The sequence below is a fragment of the Triticum aestivum genome, chromosome 1A (assembly GCF_018294505.1).
Source record: "Triticum aestivum cultivar Chinese Spring chromosome 1A, IWGSC CS RefSeq v2.1, whole genome shotgun sequence".
Lineage (NCBI taxonomy): Eukaryota > Viridiplantae > Streptophyta > Magnoliopsida > Poales > Poaceae > Triticum > Triticum aestivum.
The window spans coordinates 430,815,191-430,830,444 of NC_057794.1; the positions used below are offsets into that span (position 1 = coordinate 430,815,191).

Consider the following 15,254-nt stretch of genomic DNA (forward strand, 5'->3'; position numbering starts at 1 on the left):
ACCTTAATTAATTAGCTGCGCGGCGACCTCCACCCAGTAGAAAAAGAAGCGCGAAGCGGCGGCACGCCGAGATAGCAGGGTCGAGGAGCAAGGCTTAGTGCGGCTGCCGCCTGAAGTTCGGCCTCCACTATCCCACCATCGGCCACGATGGATGTGCTCCAATCACGCCACTGCCGACCTCGATGGTTGAGCTCCTCCTATCTCCCGCCGCAGACCGAGGATTGACCTCCTATGACGCCGCCACTGCCCATTGACCGAGGATTGACCTCTTATCCGGTAGCCGCTACATAGGTCGTTGCCGCCATCTCTATCTACAAAGTGGCTATTTACACGGTTTTATTTTTTCACGGATATCCGCAGAGCGACTGTTTACACAGTATCACTATAACTCAATTATATGTACAGGGTAGTACATCACATACGGTTATGTAACGACAACCGTGTCTCACCTACGTTGTCTTCTCACACGGTTTAGTGCGGAAATCATGTGTGAAGTGGTAATACCTAACACAAACAACATGTATAAACAGTGTGTCGTATACAACATATAGTGCCATAAGTAGTTCCCGACCGTTAGCTTATCCCCACAGTTTCCCCATTTCCCCCAAATCCCTAGATAGCCTCCAAATTCCCTCGCATGGTGCTGACATTGGGGGAATGCGGACGAGTGGTGCTGATGGTTTCGGTGTGGCTACTCCTGCTCGTATTGCCGCTCTCGGGAGCGCCGCCACGACGACGGTCGTCGCCGAGCACTTGCCTAAGGTCATCAAAAGGTAGGTGTACTATGGACCCGAATCATCTTGTCAGGTTCCAATCTATCCTGAACTTTTTTAGAATGTCCAAAGTAGCTCCTTGCTGAATCTGTCCTAAATGACCCCCCACCAGGAAAGCGATCTGCAGCCAGATCTGGAGCATAACTCCAGACTCACGCAACACGAGTTCGACTCCGAGTTTTGCACCACCAAGAAGTACCAAAATATGAGTTGTGTACACGGACACACTTCCGCTTGACATGTATGCACGGAGGGATTCGACATTGGCAGGCGGTTTCTTAGTTGCCCCTTAGAGGTTAGTGCTAAGTTCATCATTTTACTTGAGTTAATGCCACCGCTCATCTGAAATACTATTTAACATTAGTAGGGATATGAGGCTTGTGCCTTTGTTAACTGGCTGGATGAAGAATGGCATGGCAGGGCTTGGAGTGTTATCACCAAGCTCACAGAAGATAACATAAAGCTGAAGAAGAAACTGGCTGATTTGGAATGTACAATCAGTACGATGAAGCAAGAAAGAATCAATCATAGGCAACAGATGAAAGCAAGAGACAAGAAGGAACTAGCATGTGTAGTTGTGGTTATCGCATTAGCCATGTTCTATGCGTTGTTTGCAATGATGATTAGGGGTTTTGTTTGACAGTATTTCTAAAGCACATCTAGATGTGCTCTAAGTAATGCACATCTAGGTCATCTGCCATTGATGTTACGTGAAGATTCATGCAGATATTTTCCTTTGATTTTTTCTTTTCCTTTGTAGTTTGATTATTACGGCTTCATCAATAAGAAGAGCTCAATGTATTGCTTGCCAACTATCCTAATCCATTCGTACCGGTACCAGTGCATAATCCCAAAACTCATTCCTTGTTTTTGTCCTGAAAAAAGAAATCAGCCAATAGGAGTCATGCGGCTAGTATGCATTCAATGACTTCAGACTACTTAGCATACATGCATGCAATGGTCATCGGGCATCCTATCAATCTCATCGCAGACGGTTAGTAATATGTATTCGACAGAGATCTTCTACATTATCGCCCACGGGTTGGTTTGTGGAACTGTGTGCCTTGATGAGCACACAATTCCTAAAAAAGATAGTGTGGGTTGTCTATAATGATTGCACACAATTCTGATTACCGACATGTTTGCCGGATATCACACACATCTTGTTACGTCGAATTGTTTGTGTTCACCTTGATCATCGCAAATGGTTCATTGGAGTGAACTGTATGCCTATATCGCACAAATCTTGATCTGGCTGCCCATTTTTGTTGGTCTGTCTAATCGCAAACAGTTCGTATGGATCAACCGTATGCCCCGCATCGCACACACAACTAAAATCAGAACCGTGTTTGATGTATCATTCATCGCAAAATGTTTTGCATCTTTTTTGATTGTTTTTACATCATTGTTTGTGATTAATGCATCGCACACAGTGTCGTCAAAGGGTCTCTGATCGTAGTGTCGCGTTAGCAGCATCCTACAGTAGTGAAAGGTGGTCAATGGACAAAGAATTAAGCACTATATCTCAGGTACACCTATTAATGTTGAAACCAATATTATCCAAACCATGACACCGGAGGAACACATAAAAAAAACCTTCCAGAACACTCCAGAACCCTGAAAAAGATTAGGTATGATACGATAAGTAAACAGACTCCAAAAAATCCACAAAATTATTTTCTGTTAGTTCTAGAATATTAGAAAAATTAGGAAAATAAGAAACAATCAAGAAGGCAACCTAGGTGGGCACGATACACCAGGGTGCGCCCTGGTGGGTTGTGTGCCCCTCGAGAACCTTCTCGACTCCATTTTCCTTTCGTTTGCTTGTTTCCCAAGATAAAAAATCTTTATATATCCCCCGGACGTATTGACCATCGCATCGCATAGAAATCCTCTATTCTTGTTTCATGTTGTTTTCCTGACAGATTTGAAAATATGTCATCTCAAGATTCGGATGGAGAGAGCTATGTCGCAGACTATATCTCTAATCCAAAAGTTTATGGGGATGCGGAGCATTATGGTTGGACCATGGAGGAAGAAGAAGATTATGATTTGAAGGGAAAAGAAGAGACAAGCTCAGATGATGATGAAATCCCATTACCGCAACCTGGGGACATGCAGGTGGAATTTAAGAAGTCGAGTCTCCCCAATAAAGCAAAGAAACCTAAGATCCTGTTTATCCCTTTTCATCTTATGTAGGAAAACAAGCAGGAATTATGCAAAAAGATATTAAGGCTTGAGCAGGAGATCGATGACTTGAAGGAGGAAAATTCCTTCCTCAAGCGTAAGATGGGGAAAAAGCTCGCTACTACCTCATCACCACCATCATCATCATCTTCCCCACCAAAGGAGACTTGAGTACATGGGTATGGGCACTCCCCTTTGCTTTTTCCAAACTTTGGGGAGGTGCCCCGATATCGTATCACCATCACTTTTATTACCTTTTACCTATTCTTAGTTCGATCTTTAGTTATCTCATGAATTAGTTGAATAAAAATTTAGCATGATCTATTTTTGAGAGTTAGTTTTGTGATCTATCTATGTAATCGAGTGAGAGTTATATAGTAAAGTTTAGTTTGAGTTTTGCTTCTTTACTTTTATGTTTCAATCAAATAAAAGAAAAATAATGAAAACGACCATATGCTAATCTTATGGTAAGTAATGACATCACATAAGGAAAAGTATAAGTGGTAAAATTTATTGAAGGTTGACAAACATAGCATTGGTCAATGATGCAATTCATGAAAGAATTAATAAGGGAAGAGAAGATTCACATGCAAATACACTATCTTGGATATCTTTTATGATTGTGAGCTCTCATTAAATATTATCGCACCTTGGTGGGTGGTGGGCCCCTTGGGCACCTTCCCAACTCTGTTTTCCTTCCATATACTTGTTTCCTGAGATGAAAGATCTTTATATATACCTCCGGACGATTTGATCACCGTATCACGGAGAAATCCTTTATTCTTGTTTCGTGTTGTTTTTTCGACAGATCTAGATTGCTATGGCTACCCCAAGCTCCTCCAAGGACAAGTTCTTTGAGAAGGTCATCAACCCCTACTTATCGGAGGTGTTGAAGCACCCTTAAGCCATTGAGATGCATGAAGGCGTGCTCCACATCCGGGACGTTCAGGGCCCCAAGAAGACGGGAAGCATGGAGGCCAGGCTCGAGGCGGTGGAGCAGGAGATCTTCAAGTGCCAGGGGATGGTGGAGTGTGGAATCAATGCCAATCACCCAAGCACCGGTCCACCCACAAGGTGGATGGTCGATCTATGAAGGAGATCATCTTCACCTTCAACAAGCAAATCAATTTTCTGCAAAGCCAAATCTATGATCTCCAGAATCAAGTTTTTGAGTATGAAGCAAGATTTAAAGGTATAAACTTAGCTGCCAGTTGCAGGACTCAGGAGACTCAGGCATCCTCTTATGATGGTGAACCACTGCCATGGAAGCCGGAGGATAAGTTTGCTACCACCTCATCACCACCACCTCCATCTTCATCACTAAAGGAGACTTGAGTACACGAGTATGGGCACTCCCCTTGGCTTGTGCCAAGCTTGGGGGAGATGCCTTGGTATTGTATCGCCATCACTTTTATTATCTTTACCTATCTTAGTTTGATCCTTAGCTATTTCATGATTTAGTTGAATAAAAGTTTAGTGTGATCTATTTTTGAGTGCTAGTTTCATGACCTATCTATCTATGTAATCGAGTGAGAGTTATATAATAAAGTTTAGTTTGAGTTTTTGCTTCTTTACTTTTCTATTTGAATCAAAATAAAAGGAAATAACGAGAAAGATCATATGCTAATCTTATGGTAAGTGATGACATCACATAAGGAAAAGTATAAGTAGTAAAATTTGTTGAAAGTTGACAAACATAGCATTAGTCAATGATGCAATTCATGAAATAATTAATACGGGAAGAGAAGATTCACATGTAAATACACTATCTTGGACATCTTTTATGATTGTGAGCCCCCACTAAATATCTTATGCCAAACTATTGACATTGGACAAGGAAGACAACGCAATGATCTATGTTTGTTCATATTCACATAGCAGTTATATTGTCATAGATCCTTCAACATGTGGTGCTTGCTCAATATATTTTCTAGCCAAAAATCCGCACTAAGTAGAGATACTACTTGTGCATCCAAAAACCTTAAACCCAAACTCATGTTTGAGAGTCCCCCATACCTACCGATGGATTGAGTAAGATCCTTCAAGTAAGTTGTCATCGGTGCGATAAGGTAATAAAAATTGCTTCTAAATGTGTTTGACCATTTAGTATAAGAGAAAATGGAGCGTTGTACGAACTTGTGATGGCAAAGTAATAAAAGTGACGAACTGCATAATAAAGGTTGCTATCATAAGGGGCAATATAACGTGACGTTCTTTTGCACTAAGAGACTGAGCATACAAACCAAAAAGCGCATGACAACCTCTTCTACTCTCTGTGAAGGGCCTATCTTTTACTTTATGTATTTACTTTTCATGCAAGAGTCAAAGTATTCTTCCCTATTCCTTTTATTTTTCTCTTTTTGCAAGCATCATGTGGTGGGGAAAGATCTAGGCACATATACCTAGTTGGATATGAGTGGGCATGAGTTATTAGTGTTGACATCACCCTTGAGGTGAATGAGTTGGGAGGCAAAATTACAAGTCCCTATCTTTCTATGCGTCTGGTTGAAACTTTTTTGCTCATGTGTATACGGTGGGTGTTAGAAATCATAGAAGATTAAGTGATGGTTGAGTATGTGGACTTGCCAAAAGGCTCCGATATGTGACCCTTCGTGAAAATATGATGAATTGTAGTTGCAAAGTTGACTAAGAACATAGTTTATTGGTTTTCAATAAATTTTATGCTTTCTACTTCGATGTTGTGATGAATTGTTACTTGTTCATGAGAAGTTATATGATAAAGTTTTATAATAGAGTTTGTTGTTGTTATAATAATAATCATGATGGTACTATGTCCATACTTTGTTTTTATTGACACCTCTCTCTCTCTCTCTAAGCATATGGGCATGTTTTTCGATATCGGTTTTTCACTTGAGGACAAGCGAGGTCTAAGCTTGGGGGAGTTGATACGTCCATTTTGCATCATGTTTTCCTACTGTTATTTATAATATTTTATGCATAATAATGCTTTATGGAGTAATTCTAATGCCTTTTCTCTCATAAATTGAAATGTTTACACAAAGAGTGAGAATGCCGGCAGCTGGAATTTGGACCTGAAAAAGCTACGTCGGAGCTACCTATTCTACACATCTCCAAATAAGCCAAAACTTCACGGAGAATTATTTTGAAATATATGAAAAATACTAGAGCAAATAACTACCAGAGGGGGGCACCTGGTGACCACAAGACACCAGGCGCGCGAGGCTCCCCAGGCGCGCCCTGGTGGGTTGTGGCCAGCCGAGCCCACCTCCGGTGCCCGTCTTCTGGTATTTAAGGTATTTTGACCTAGAAAAAAAATAAGGAGAGGACTTTCGGGATGGAGCGCCGCCGTCTCGAGGCAGAACTTGGACCGGAGCACTTTTGCCCTCCGATAGAGTGATTCCGCCAAGGGAACTTCCCTCCTGGAGGGGGAAATCAAAGCCATCGTCATCACCAACAACCCTCTCATCGTTGGAAGGCCAATCTCCATCAACATCTTCAATAACACCATCTCCTCTCAAACCCTAGTTCATCTCTCGTGTTCAATCTTTGTACCAAAACCTCATATTGGTACCTGTGGGTGACTAGTAGTGTTGATTACATCTTGTAGTTGATTACTATATGGTTTATTTGGTGGAAGATTATATGTTCAGATCCATTCTTCTATTTAATACCCCTTTGATATTGAGCATGAATATCATTTGTGAGTAGTTACTTTTGTTCTTGAGGTCACGGGAGAAGTCATGTTGCAAGTAATCATGTGAACTTGATATGTGTTCGATATTTTGATGATATGTATGTTGTGATTCCCTTAGTGGTGTCATGTGAACGTCGACTATATGGCACTTCACCATCTTTGGGCCTAAGGGAATGCATTGTGGAGTAGTTATTAGATGGTGGGTTGCTTGAGTGACATAAGCTTAAACCCTAGTTTATGCGCTACTTCGTAAGGGACTGATTTGGATCCATATGTTTAATGCTATGGTTAGATTTTATCTTAATACTTTTCTCGTAGTTGCGGATGCTTGCGAGGGGGTTAATCATAAGTAGGAGGTTTGTTCAAGTAAGAACAACACCCAAGCACCGGTCCAACCACATATCAAATTATCAAAGCAGCGAACGCGAATCAAACCAACATGATGAAAGTGACTAGATGAAATTCCTGTGTACCCTCAAGAACGCTTTGCATATTATAAGAAACTGTTTTGGTCTGTCCTTTGCCACAAAAGGATTGGGCTACCTTACTGCACTTTATTTACCGTTACCATTACTTGTCCGTTACAAATTATCTTGCTATCAAATTACCTGTTACCGACTATTTCAGTGCTTGCAGAAAATACCTTGCTAAAAACCACTTGTCGTTTCCTTCTACTCCTCGTTGGGTTTGACACTCTTACTTATCGAAAGGACTATGATTGATCCACTATACTTGTGGGCATCAATAAGGTGGATCAAAAAAGGTTAGGAAACAAACTAGACAAAATTAGGTATAATCTGAACCGAATCGGGCTCCAATCGCGTGTGACCATGTCTAGTACAAGTGTATGCGCTTGTACAAAGCGTCCACACCACTTTTGTCGCTTCAAGCCAAAAACAACACAACGATCAATGGCCTTTGGTACGAGCGCATGTGCTCGTACCACCAGTCGTTCCCCCCTATAACACTTGCGGTAAAAACACGTTTTTTCAAGAGTCAGAGTTATTTTGGAGAGAACGAAGGCGCTTGTACCATGGGTCATACCCATTTTTGACCAGAGCAATAGAAACATCCCGAGCCGGAGACGGCGTCTGGTATGACCGAGCGTTGTGTCGCCTAGAAAACTGTTAGTCTTTATAGAAAAACAAGACAAAACTAAAGGAATGGAAATTTTGACACTTTAGACTTGCCTAAAGATGTTACCAACAATTTTTTGGCGCTTAGACCAAGACTTGTTCTTAAATTATGACTTCATTCCAACTATCTTTTCTCTCCTTAGCCTCGGTGAGAGGTCAGTCCTGGCTTGTTTGCTGGGATGCATAGCATTAGCATAATCAATTATATCGTATTCCCGTGCATTCCTTATCTCCATCTTTAGGGATGGATCCTCTATGCAAGTAAGTGGGGGTTCAGTCTATGTGGTGGTTTTATCCGAAGTCACCATTGTACCGTAAGGGATACAGATTGCCATCTCCAAGGCCTTCCCTTCATCCTTATTCATGAATAGGACATTCACCAATGCCTTGTCTATTTCACTTCAGTATGATATTTCAATGACAAACTATGGTAGGAGAAGAGCCCACAAAATCCATCGAGATGTCGTGTCTTTCTTTGCCAAAACTCCCTTCATTGTTTGTCAGTCTGTGTAGATAATGACTTTTGTCTCTATAGTATAAGGCCTAAACTTTTCACAAGCAAATACACTAGATGTAGTTCTCTATCATTTTTAGCATAAATCCTTTGTGCATCATTTAGAGTGTGGCTAGAATACTAAATGATAATGAACTTATTACTTCTATGGTGTCCCAACACAACACTTACAGCGTTGTGTCAGTTTCACATACTACCTCAAAGGGTTGATCTCAATTGGGAGGTGTAATGACAGGTGCCATGAGCAACCATTGTTTTAGCTTTTTGAAGGCTATCTTTCACTCCTCATTGAATTCAAAGAGAACACTCTTCTGCAAAATATAAGTCAAATATTTTGAAATACTAGAGAATTTTTAATGAAACGTCTATAGAAACTCACATGCCCAAGAAAACCTTGCACCCCATTTATGTCTCATGGATACGAGAACTTTTCTATTGCATTTTTTTTGCTCTATCCACCTCAATACCTTTTCTGGGTATTTTGCGACCCAACACAATTTCTTCATTTACCATGAAGTGACACTTCTCCTAACTTAAAACAAGGTTAGTGTACTCACACCACGGTAAAACTTTGTTAAGACCGTAAAGGCAATCATCAAAAGAAGTTTTGTAGACAAAAAAATCGTCCATGAAAACTTCCACAATTTCCTCCACAAAATCAGCAAGTATAGCATTCATGCATGTTTGGAAAGTAGCAGTAGCATTGCAAACTCCAAATGGCATGCGGTGGTAAGAAAACATACCGAAAGGGAAAGCGAATGTAGTTTCTCTTGATCATTGGGACGCACGACTATTTTTGAAAATCCAGAGTATCCATCAGGGTAACAGAAATGAGTGTGATTTGCCAATCTTTCAAGCATTTGATCAATGAAGGGCAATGGATAATGGTCCTTTCGCGTATTCTTATTTAATCTCCTGAAATCAATGCACATTCTTTACCCAACTATTGTTCTGGTGGGGATTAGTTCATTGTTTTTATCAGGTACCATAGTAAACCTTTCCTTTCTTATGAATACAATGAACTCGGCTTATCCACTTACTTACAAAAATAGTCAATATGATTCCCGCATCAAGTAAACAAATTAGTCCTTTTCTTAGACTTCTTTTGCTTTAGGATTTAGCTTCCTTTGATATTCGTGCACCGGTGTAGCCCCTTCTTCCGTATATATCCGATGTGTGCATATAGAAGGACTTATCCCTTTCAAATCATAAGTAGAATACTCAAGGGCCTCCATATCCGCCCCATATTTGGGCTTGATTTGAGGAGTGTAGGATCAGAGAAGATAGGTTTAGAGGGGGTGGGGGGTGAATGGACTCTTAACCAACCAAGGTGCGGTTTTTTGTTTTCTTGTAATTTAGGCAGGTTTTAGCACTAGTTAAGATATCACCAAGACTTCCTACACATGCATTTCTAAACATAGGGCAGCGAAAATAGTAAAGCATGCAATAGTGTGAAAGTAAGGGGTAGATATGGAAATTCAAACGCAATGAAGACATGGTGATTTTTGGCGTGGTTCCGATAGGTGGTAGTATCATACACTCATGTTGATGGAGACTTCAACCCACAGAGGGTAACGGTTGCGCGAGTCCACGGAGGGCTCCACCAACGAAGGGTCCACGAAGAAGCAACCTTGCCTATACCATCATAGCTTACGTCTACAAAGGACTAGTCTCACTCGAGTAGATCTTCATGAAATAGGCGATCTACTTGCCCTTACGAACTTCTTGATTCAACTCCACAATCTTGGAGGATCCCAAGTGACACCTAACCAATTTAGGAGACACCACTCTCCAAAAGATAATAGACAGTGTTGTTGATGATGAACTCCTTGCTCTTGTGCTTCAAATGATAAACTCCCCAACACTCGATCACTCTCTCATAGATTTGGCTTTGGTGGAAAGGGGATTGAATGTAAAGCAACTTGGGGAAGGCTAGAAATCAAGGTTGAAATGGTAGGAATGGAATCTCTTGATCTCAACACATGAGTAGGTGGTTCTCTCTCAGAAAATGAGTAGTAAGATTTGTGGTTCATTCTGATGGCTCTCTTAGAGAATAAGTGGGTGTGGAGGGGTATATATAGCCCACACCCAAGATCCAACCATTACAAGTCTTTAACCCAACTCGGTGACACCGGATAGAATTCTCGGTGAGACCGACTAGTGCAAAAGATTCAAATGTTGGAGGTTTTGATGAGAATGAACAGTACACCTCGTTGTGACCGAAGTGCAATGGCTAGGGCAAGACCTCGTTTCAGTAGTTTCGATTGTTTCATCTCGGTAATTCCGAAATGAAGCAACTTCATCATAGAAACTTGGTTACGCCATCTCGGTGAGACCGAGACTCATATCGGTTGTACCGAAAAGTTAGGATTTGACATGTAGCAGTGTATGGGCTCATCTCGGTGGGTACGGACGGGAAGATATCGGTGGGACCGAGATGGACATTTAGGGGTTTGGATAAATGAAATGTGGAGAAGTGTTTGAGGATTCGTGGAGTAATATCACTAAGCATTTTAGCAATTGAGTCATGATCAAAACCTCATCCCTTTTAATAGTATTGACTTTTTCTATGGACTCAATGTGATCTTGGACCACTTAACGAAAAGGTAGAGTCTTGTAGCTATGCCAATTCTTGTCCTTATGATTTTGAAGGGGTCCACATCTTCATGTCCTTGCCATGCCACTATTGAACTTATTTGAAATGTACTAGATAAAAGTGTTAGTCCAACAATATGTATGACATTAATTATCAAAACCACCAAGGGAGCAAGTGTGCTTTCAAGGGGTGCCGATCAGTCCGGGCGTTTGAGGCGCCCGTCTCGGTCAAAATTCCATGACCAGCCAGTGACCGGGTGATCTGCCCAGATGTATGAGGTAGGTTTGGGCGCCCGGCCGTAGATGCTATAAGGAACAAAGACACACGATGTGATGAGCTAACAAAAACAGAACTCTTCTGAATAAAAGTTGGATTAAATCAATCATCTAGGCTAACAATTTTTTTTGATGACATGCGGTGTTAGTGGGCTAATAAAAACAAAATTCTTCTAGACTAAATTTGGATAAGGCTAGTTCTTTAGTTTAAAAAATAAGCCGCCCTCTAATTATGTTGAAACTTTTAAATTAGTTATCCTATAACTAATTTAAAAGATCCAATGAATAAGAGGGGCGGCTTATAAAAAAACCTAAAGAAGGAGCAACTTATTTTTTAAGCTGCCAAAAGCACCGGTTCTAAATTCGTCAAGATTAGTAATATGTGTGCTATTTTGGGCTAAAAAACATTTGTGACATATGTGCCAAACTTATAAGAAACACTCCTCCCCAAAACCTCACATATGCCGCCTCACGCCTCTGCTCATCCACCTCGCTGAGCCTCCACCGGTGGCCGCTCCTCCCGCGCCTATGACAATGATGCGGCCAAATTTGGTGTTGACCATCATTACAAGTTCACATGGGATGACTCATGAAGTGAAGAGAAGTGGCAATACGGATGGGTTGTTAGAGGTGTGCGAGAGTTTGTTTCACCTGCTGCAACACACGAACTTTTTCTAGTTTATTATTATGTAAAAAAACTTTTTAAAGAAAAAAAAACAAGCTGTCCAAGTACCATGGAACATTTTATCCACCTGATTTTAAAGGAAAAAAACAATAACTGTTAGTTACACATGCGCTCTTACCCGTTACAGCGTTTATTACTACCACATCGCCGTAACGAGCTTCTCTCGTTTCTTCCTTCCCCTACGCCTACACCACCACTCCTTTGTCCTTACCGGAGAGAGGTCGGCGCTCTTCGCGGCCGCCGCCGAAACCATCCTGGGCGGAGGCGGCCGGCGAAGAGTCACTCCCCCCCTTCGTCGTGAGTAGAAGTGAGTAGTCACCTCCTGCTACTCCCGGCGCTCTCTGCGGTGTCGGGGGTTGACCGCGATCTCAGATCCACCGAATCCGATTCCCCGGCACGAACGAGCCGAATCGGGAGCCCCTAAACCCTCAATCGTCGGCGGCGCCGCCGAACCACCTGGCCTCCGACTCTCCCTTTACTGGGTGAGCTCACCTTTTGCTGTGATCCCACGGGACCCGAGGCGCAACCCGCCCCCTTGTCCCCTTGTTGGATCGGAGCGTCGACGATGATCGTCGGGAGGAAGAATGCCGGCAAGGCCTCTCCCTTCTTGCTCATCCTCATCTCGGTCGGCTGCTTCTTCGCGACCTACAACTTCCTGACAATGGTGGGCCACAGCCGAAGCGGAGACGGGCCACGCAAATTGCTCGGCGGCGGCGATCAGGGCGGTGCCGTCGCCTTCGGGTCTGGTTCGGACCCGTCGAAGAGGTTCCACGTCGCCCTTACGGCGACGGATGCGCTGTACAGCCAGTGGCAGTCGCGGATAATGTACTACTGGTACAAGCAGATGAGAGTCAGGCCTGGCTCGGATATGGGCGGCTTCACGCGGATCCTTCACTCTGGAAAGCCGGACGGTTTGATGGATGAGATACCCACCTTAGTTGTTGACCCCCTCCCTGAAGGCGCTGACAGGGTGAGGTTTTGGATATTCCATTTTGTTACCATTTGTGGAGTTGAAGCTTTTGCTAATATGATGTTTTGTTCAGGGTTACATTGTCCTCAATAGACCCTGGGCATTTGTCCAATGGTTGCAGAAGGCGAACATCAAGGAGGAGTAAGCATATTTCCTTTTGTTCTTTGTTTGTCTTTACTGGATCATTTAGGTTCATTGGTTTCCTAATAAAACGATTTGCAGTTATATACTTATGGCTGAGCCAGATCATATCTTTGTGAAGCCTTTGCCAAACTTAGCTCACGGTGAAGAACCTGCCGCATTTCCCTTTTTCTACATCAAACCAACTGACAATGAGAAGATACTAAGGAAGTTTTTTCCAGAAGAAAAAGGTCCTGTCTCAAATATTGATCCTATTGGCAACTCCCCTGTGATTATCCAGAAGGTACATCTCTTCTCTTGTGAGAAGATTAGTAGTAGAATACTTAGCTGTGCTAAGCTTTATACTTCTGTTACCATGACTGGTTCAGCTATACTAGATGCCAAGATGGCATAATGTGCCAAAACTTTGTTCTTTTAGTCATTGTTGAGGAAATCGTTAACTGGTATCTGCTCGGTCGGCTGGTGATAGGGGATTAATAGGCTAATCGGCAAGTTAATCGGCCATTTAATCAATTAATCGGACGATTTATCGGGTAATCGGCTACTCGCGGACCCTATGAGTAGGGATTAATCGGCAAGTTAACTAGTTAATCGGATGAATTCTTGAACAGGGCTTTTAGTAAGTACTATTTCAGTACACTCACCTGTCATGACAATTTTATCCTATTTTGGATGTCCTCAAAATATCTAAGGCCCAGCTTGAGAAGATTGCTCCAACCTGGATGAATGTTTCGCTAAAAATGAAAGAGGATGTGGAGACAGACAAAGCTTTTGGATGGGTCTTGGAAATGTCAGTACAGTTCTATATACTTTTACCTATTGACTTAACATGCGCGAGACTTATTTGGAGCTCCTTTCTATCATATTTATAGGTATGCATATGCTGTTGCAAGTGCATTGCATGGTGTGCACCACAGCCTCCAAAAAGATTTCATGATTCAGGTGCATAGTAATTCTGCCACTTGATAGATTATTCCGTTGTTTGTTTGTGGCAGCTCATATCATCAAATATGTGATTAATTCTCATTGCAGCCTCCATGGGACGCGAAATCAGACAACACATTCATCATCCATTATACTTACGGATGTGACTATTCATTAAAGGTGACTGCTGTTTAACCTTAAACATCTGTCAACATCTTGAAGATGCCTGCCATTGTTCTGTAAAATCTACTACTTTCATAACTAAATAAAAGACGTTTTTGCAGTTCAGAGGTAGTATTTCTCTATTACTGCAACAAAATTGTAACTTTATAAGCTTCTCATGATAGCTTGTTTATGATTATCTTGTAAAAATGTAGGGTGAGCTGACTTATGGTAAGATCGGGGAATGGCGTTTTGATAAGAGATCTTATCTTCGCTCACCACCACCGAGAAATCTTTCATTACCCCCTCCAGGAGTTCCTGAAAGTGTGGTATGCACATACTGTTTTGCATTTTTTTTTTCAGTACAACGAAATGCCATTTCCTTCTAAAACTGGTGACTTCACGTTTCTGAAATTTCTGAATTGCCTTGCGTCAAAGTGTAAAATCTTATCTTTCTGGCATTCACAATAGTGTATCCATGTTTAGCCTACTTCTTTATCTCCTGTAAATTGAACTTGTCGTGGGTAAGTGGGTTCTATGTTAATAGACATAGCAAAAACAACCGAATAAGAAGGAATCTTATTGACTCTTCCTGCTGCGAATATTGATGTTTGCTCGCGTGATCTTGATCCTTGTATATAACTGATTGTATATATTTTGTAATGGGTGTGGGGCTGGTGATAGTGAGTCATGGCGAGGCGATTACTGTAGTATACCTTTAAAAAAGGGGAAATTGTAGGGGAGGCCCCGACAGTAAAGCTAATAAGAATAATATATACAAGAGAGGATATGTACAAGGCTGGAAGGGGGTGAGGGGAGGGGGCTATTCAGAAGAACACACATAGACAGGCTTGGCACAGAATTAGCCTTTAGATGGCCCAGCGAAGACCTGAGAGAGGTGGCAAGCTCCTCCTTCGTTCTGTGAGAAAGATGGCAACGATCCCTCTTGAAATTAAACAACCAAGAGCCCCTACTATGAGTAATGTTGTCAAAGACTTCTTGCGGCTCTTTGCTTCCAAATATTCTATGCCACAACTGCCAGGACTTCAAAGAAGAAAGGCTTGTTGATCTTGTACTTCACCTGGGAGACCATTTCCTACATGGATGGCAGGGAAGATCAAAGTGAATATCAAGAGTATGCCAACAGTTAGAGCTGAAGCTACAGAGCCAGAAGAGGTACTCGCGTGTTTCCAGAGCATCAGATCGGCAGAGAGC

The 15,254-nt window shown here is 42.0% G+C and overlaps 1 protein-coding gene across 1 annotated transcript in view; it reads left to right on the plus strand.

Annotated features, from left to right (window-relative positions):
• Window positions 1-11,972: 11,972 nt before the first annotated feature.
• Window positions 11,973-15,254, plus strand: part of LOC123054137 (hydroxyproline O-arabinosyltransferase NOD3) — a 6,544-nt gene continuing 3,262 nt past the window's right edge. Inside the window, exons 1-7 of the mRNA XM_044477836.1 lie at window positions 11,973-12,812; window positions 12,886-12,953; window positions 13,035-13,236; window positions 13,646-13,743; window positions 13,826-13,895; window positions 13,986-14,057; window positions 14,255-14,368. Coding sequence (XP_044333771.1) covers window positions 12,408-12,812; window positions 12,886-12,953; window positions 13,035-13,236; window positions 13,646-13,743; window positions 13,826-13,895; window positions 13,986-14,057; window positions 14,255-14,368 — 1,029 coding nt within the window. The 5' untranslated portion in view covers window positions 11,973-12,407. The remainder of the gene's footprint in view (window positions 12,813-12,885; window positions 12,954-13,034; window positions 13,237-13,645; window positions 13,744-13,825; window positions 13,896-13,985; window positions 14,058-14,254; window positions 14,369-15,254) is intronic.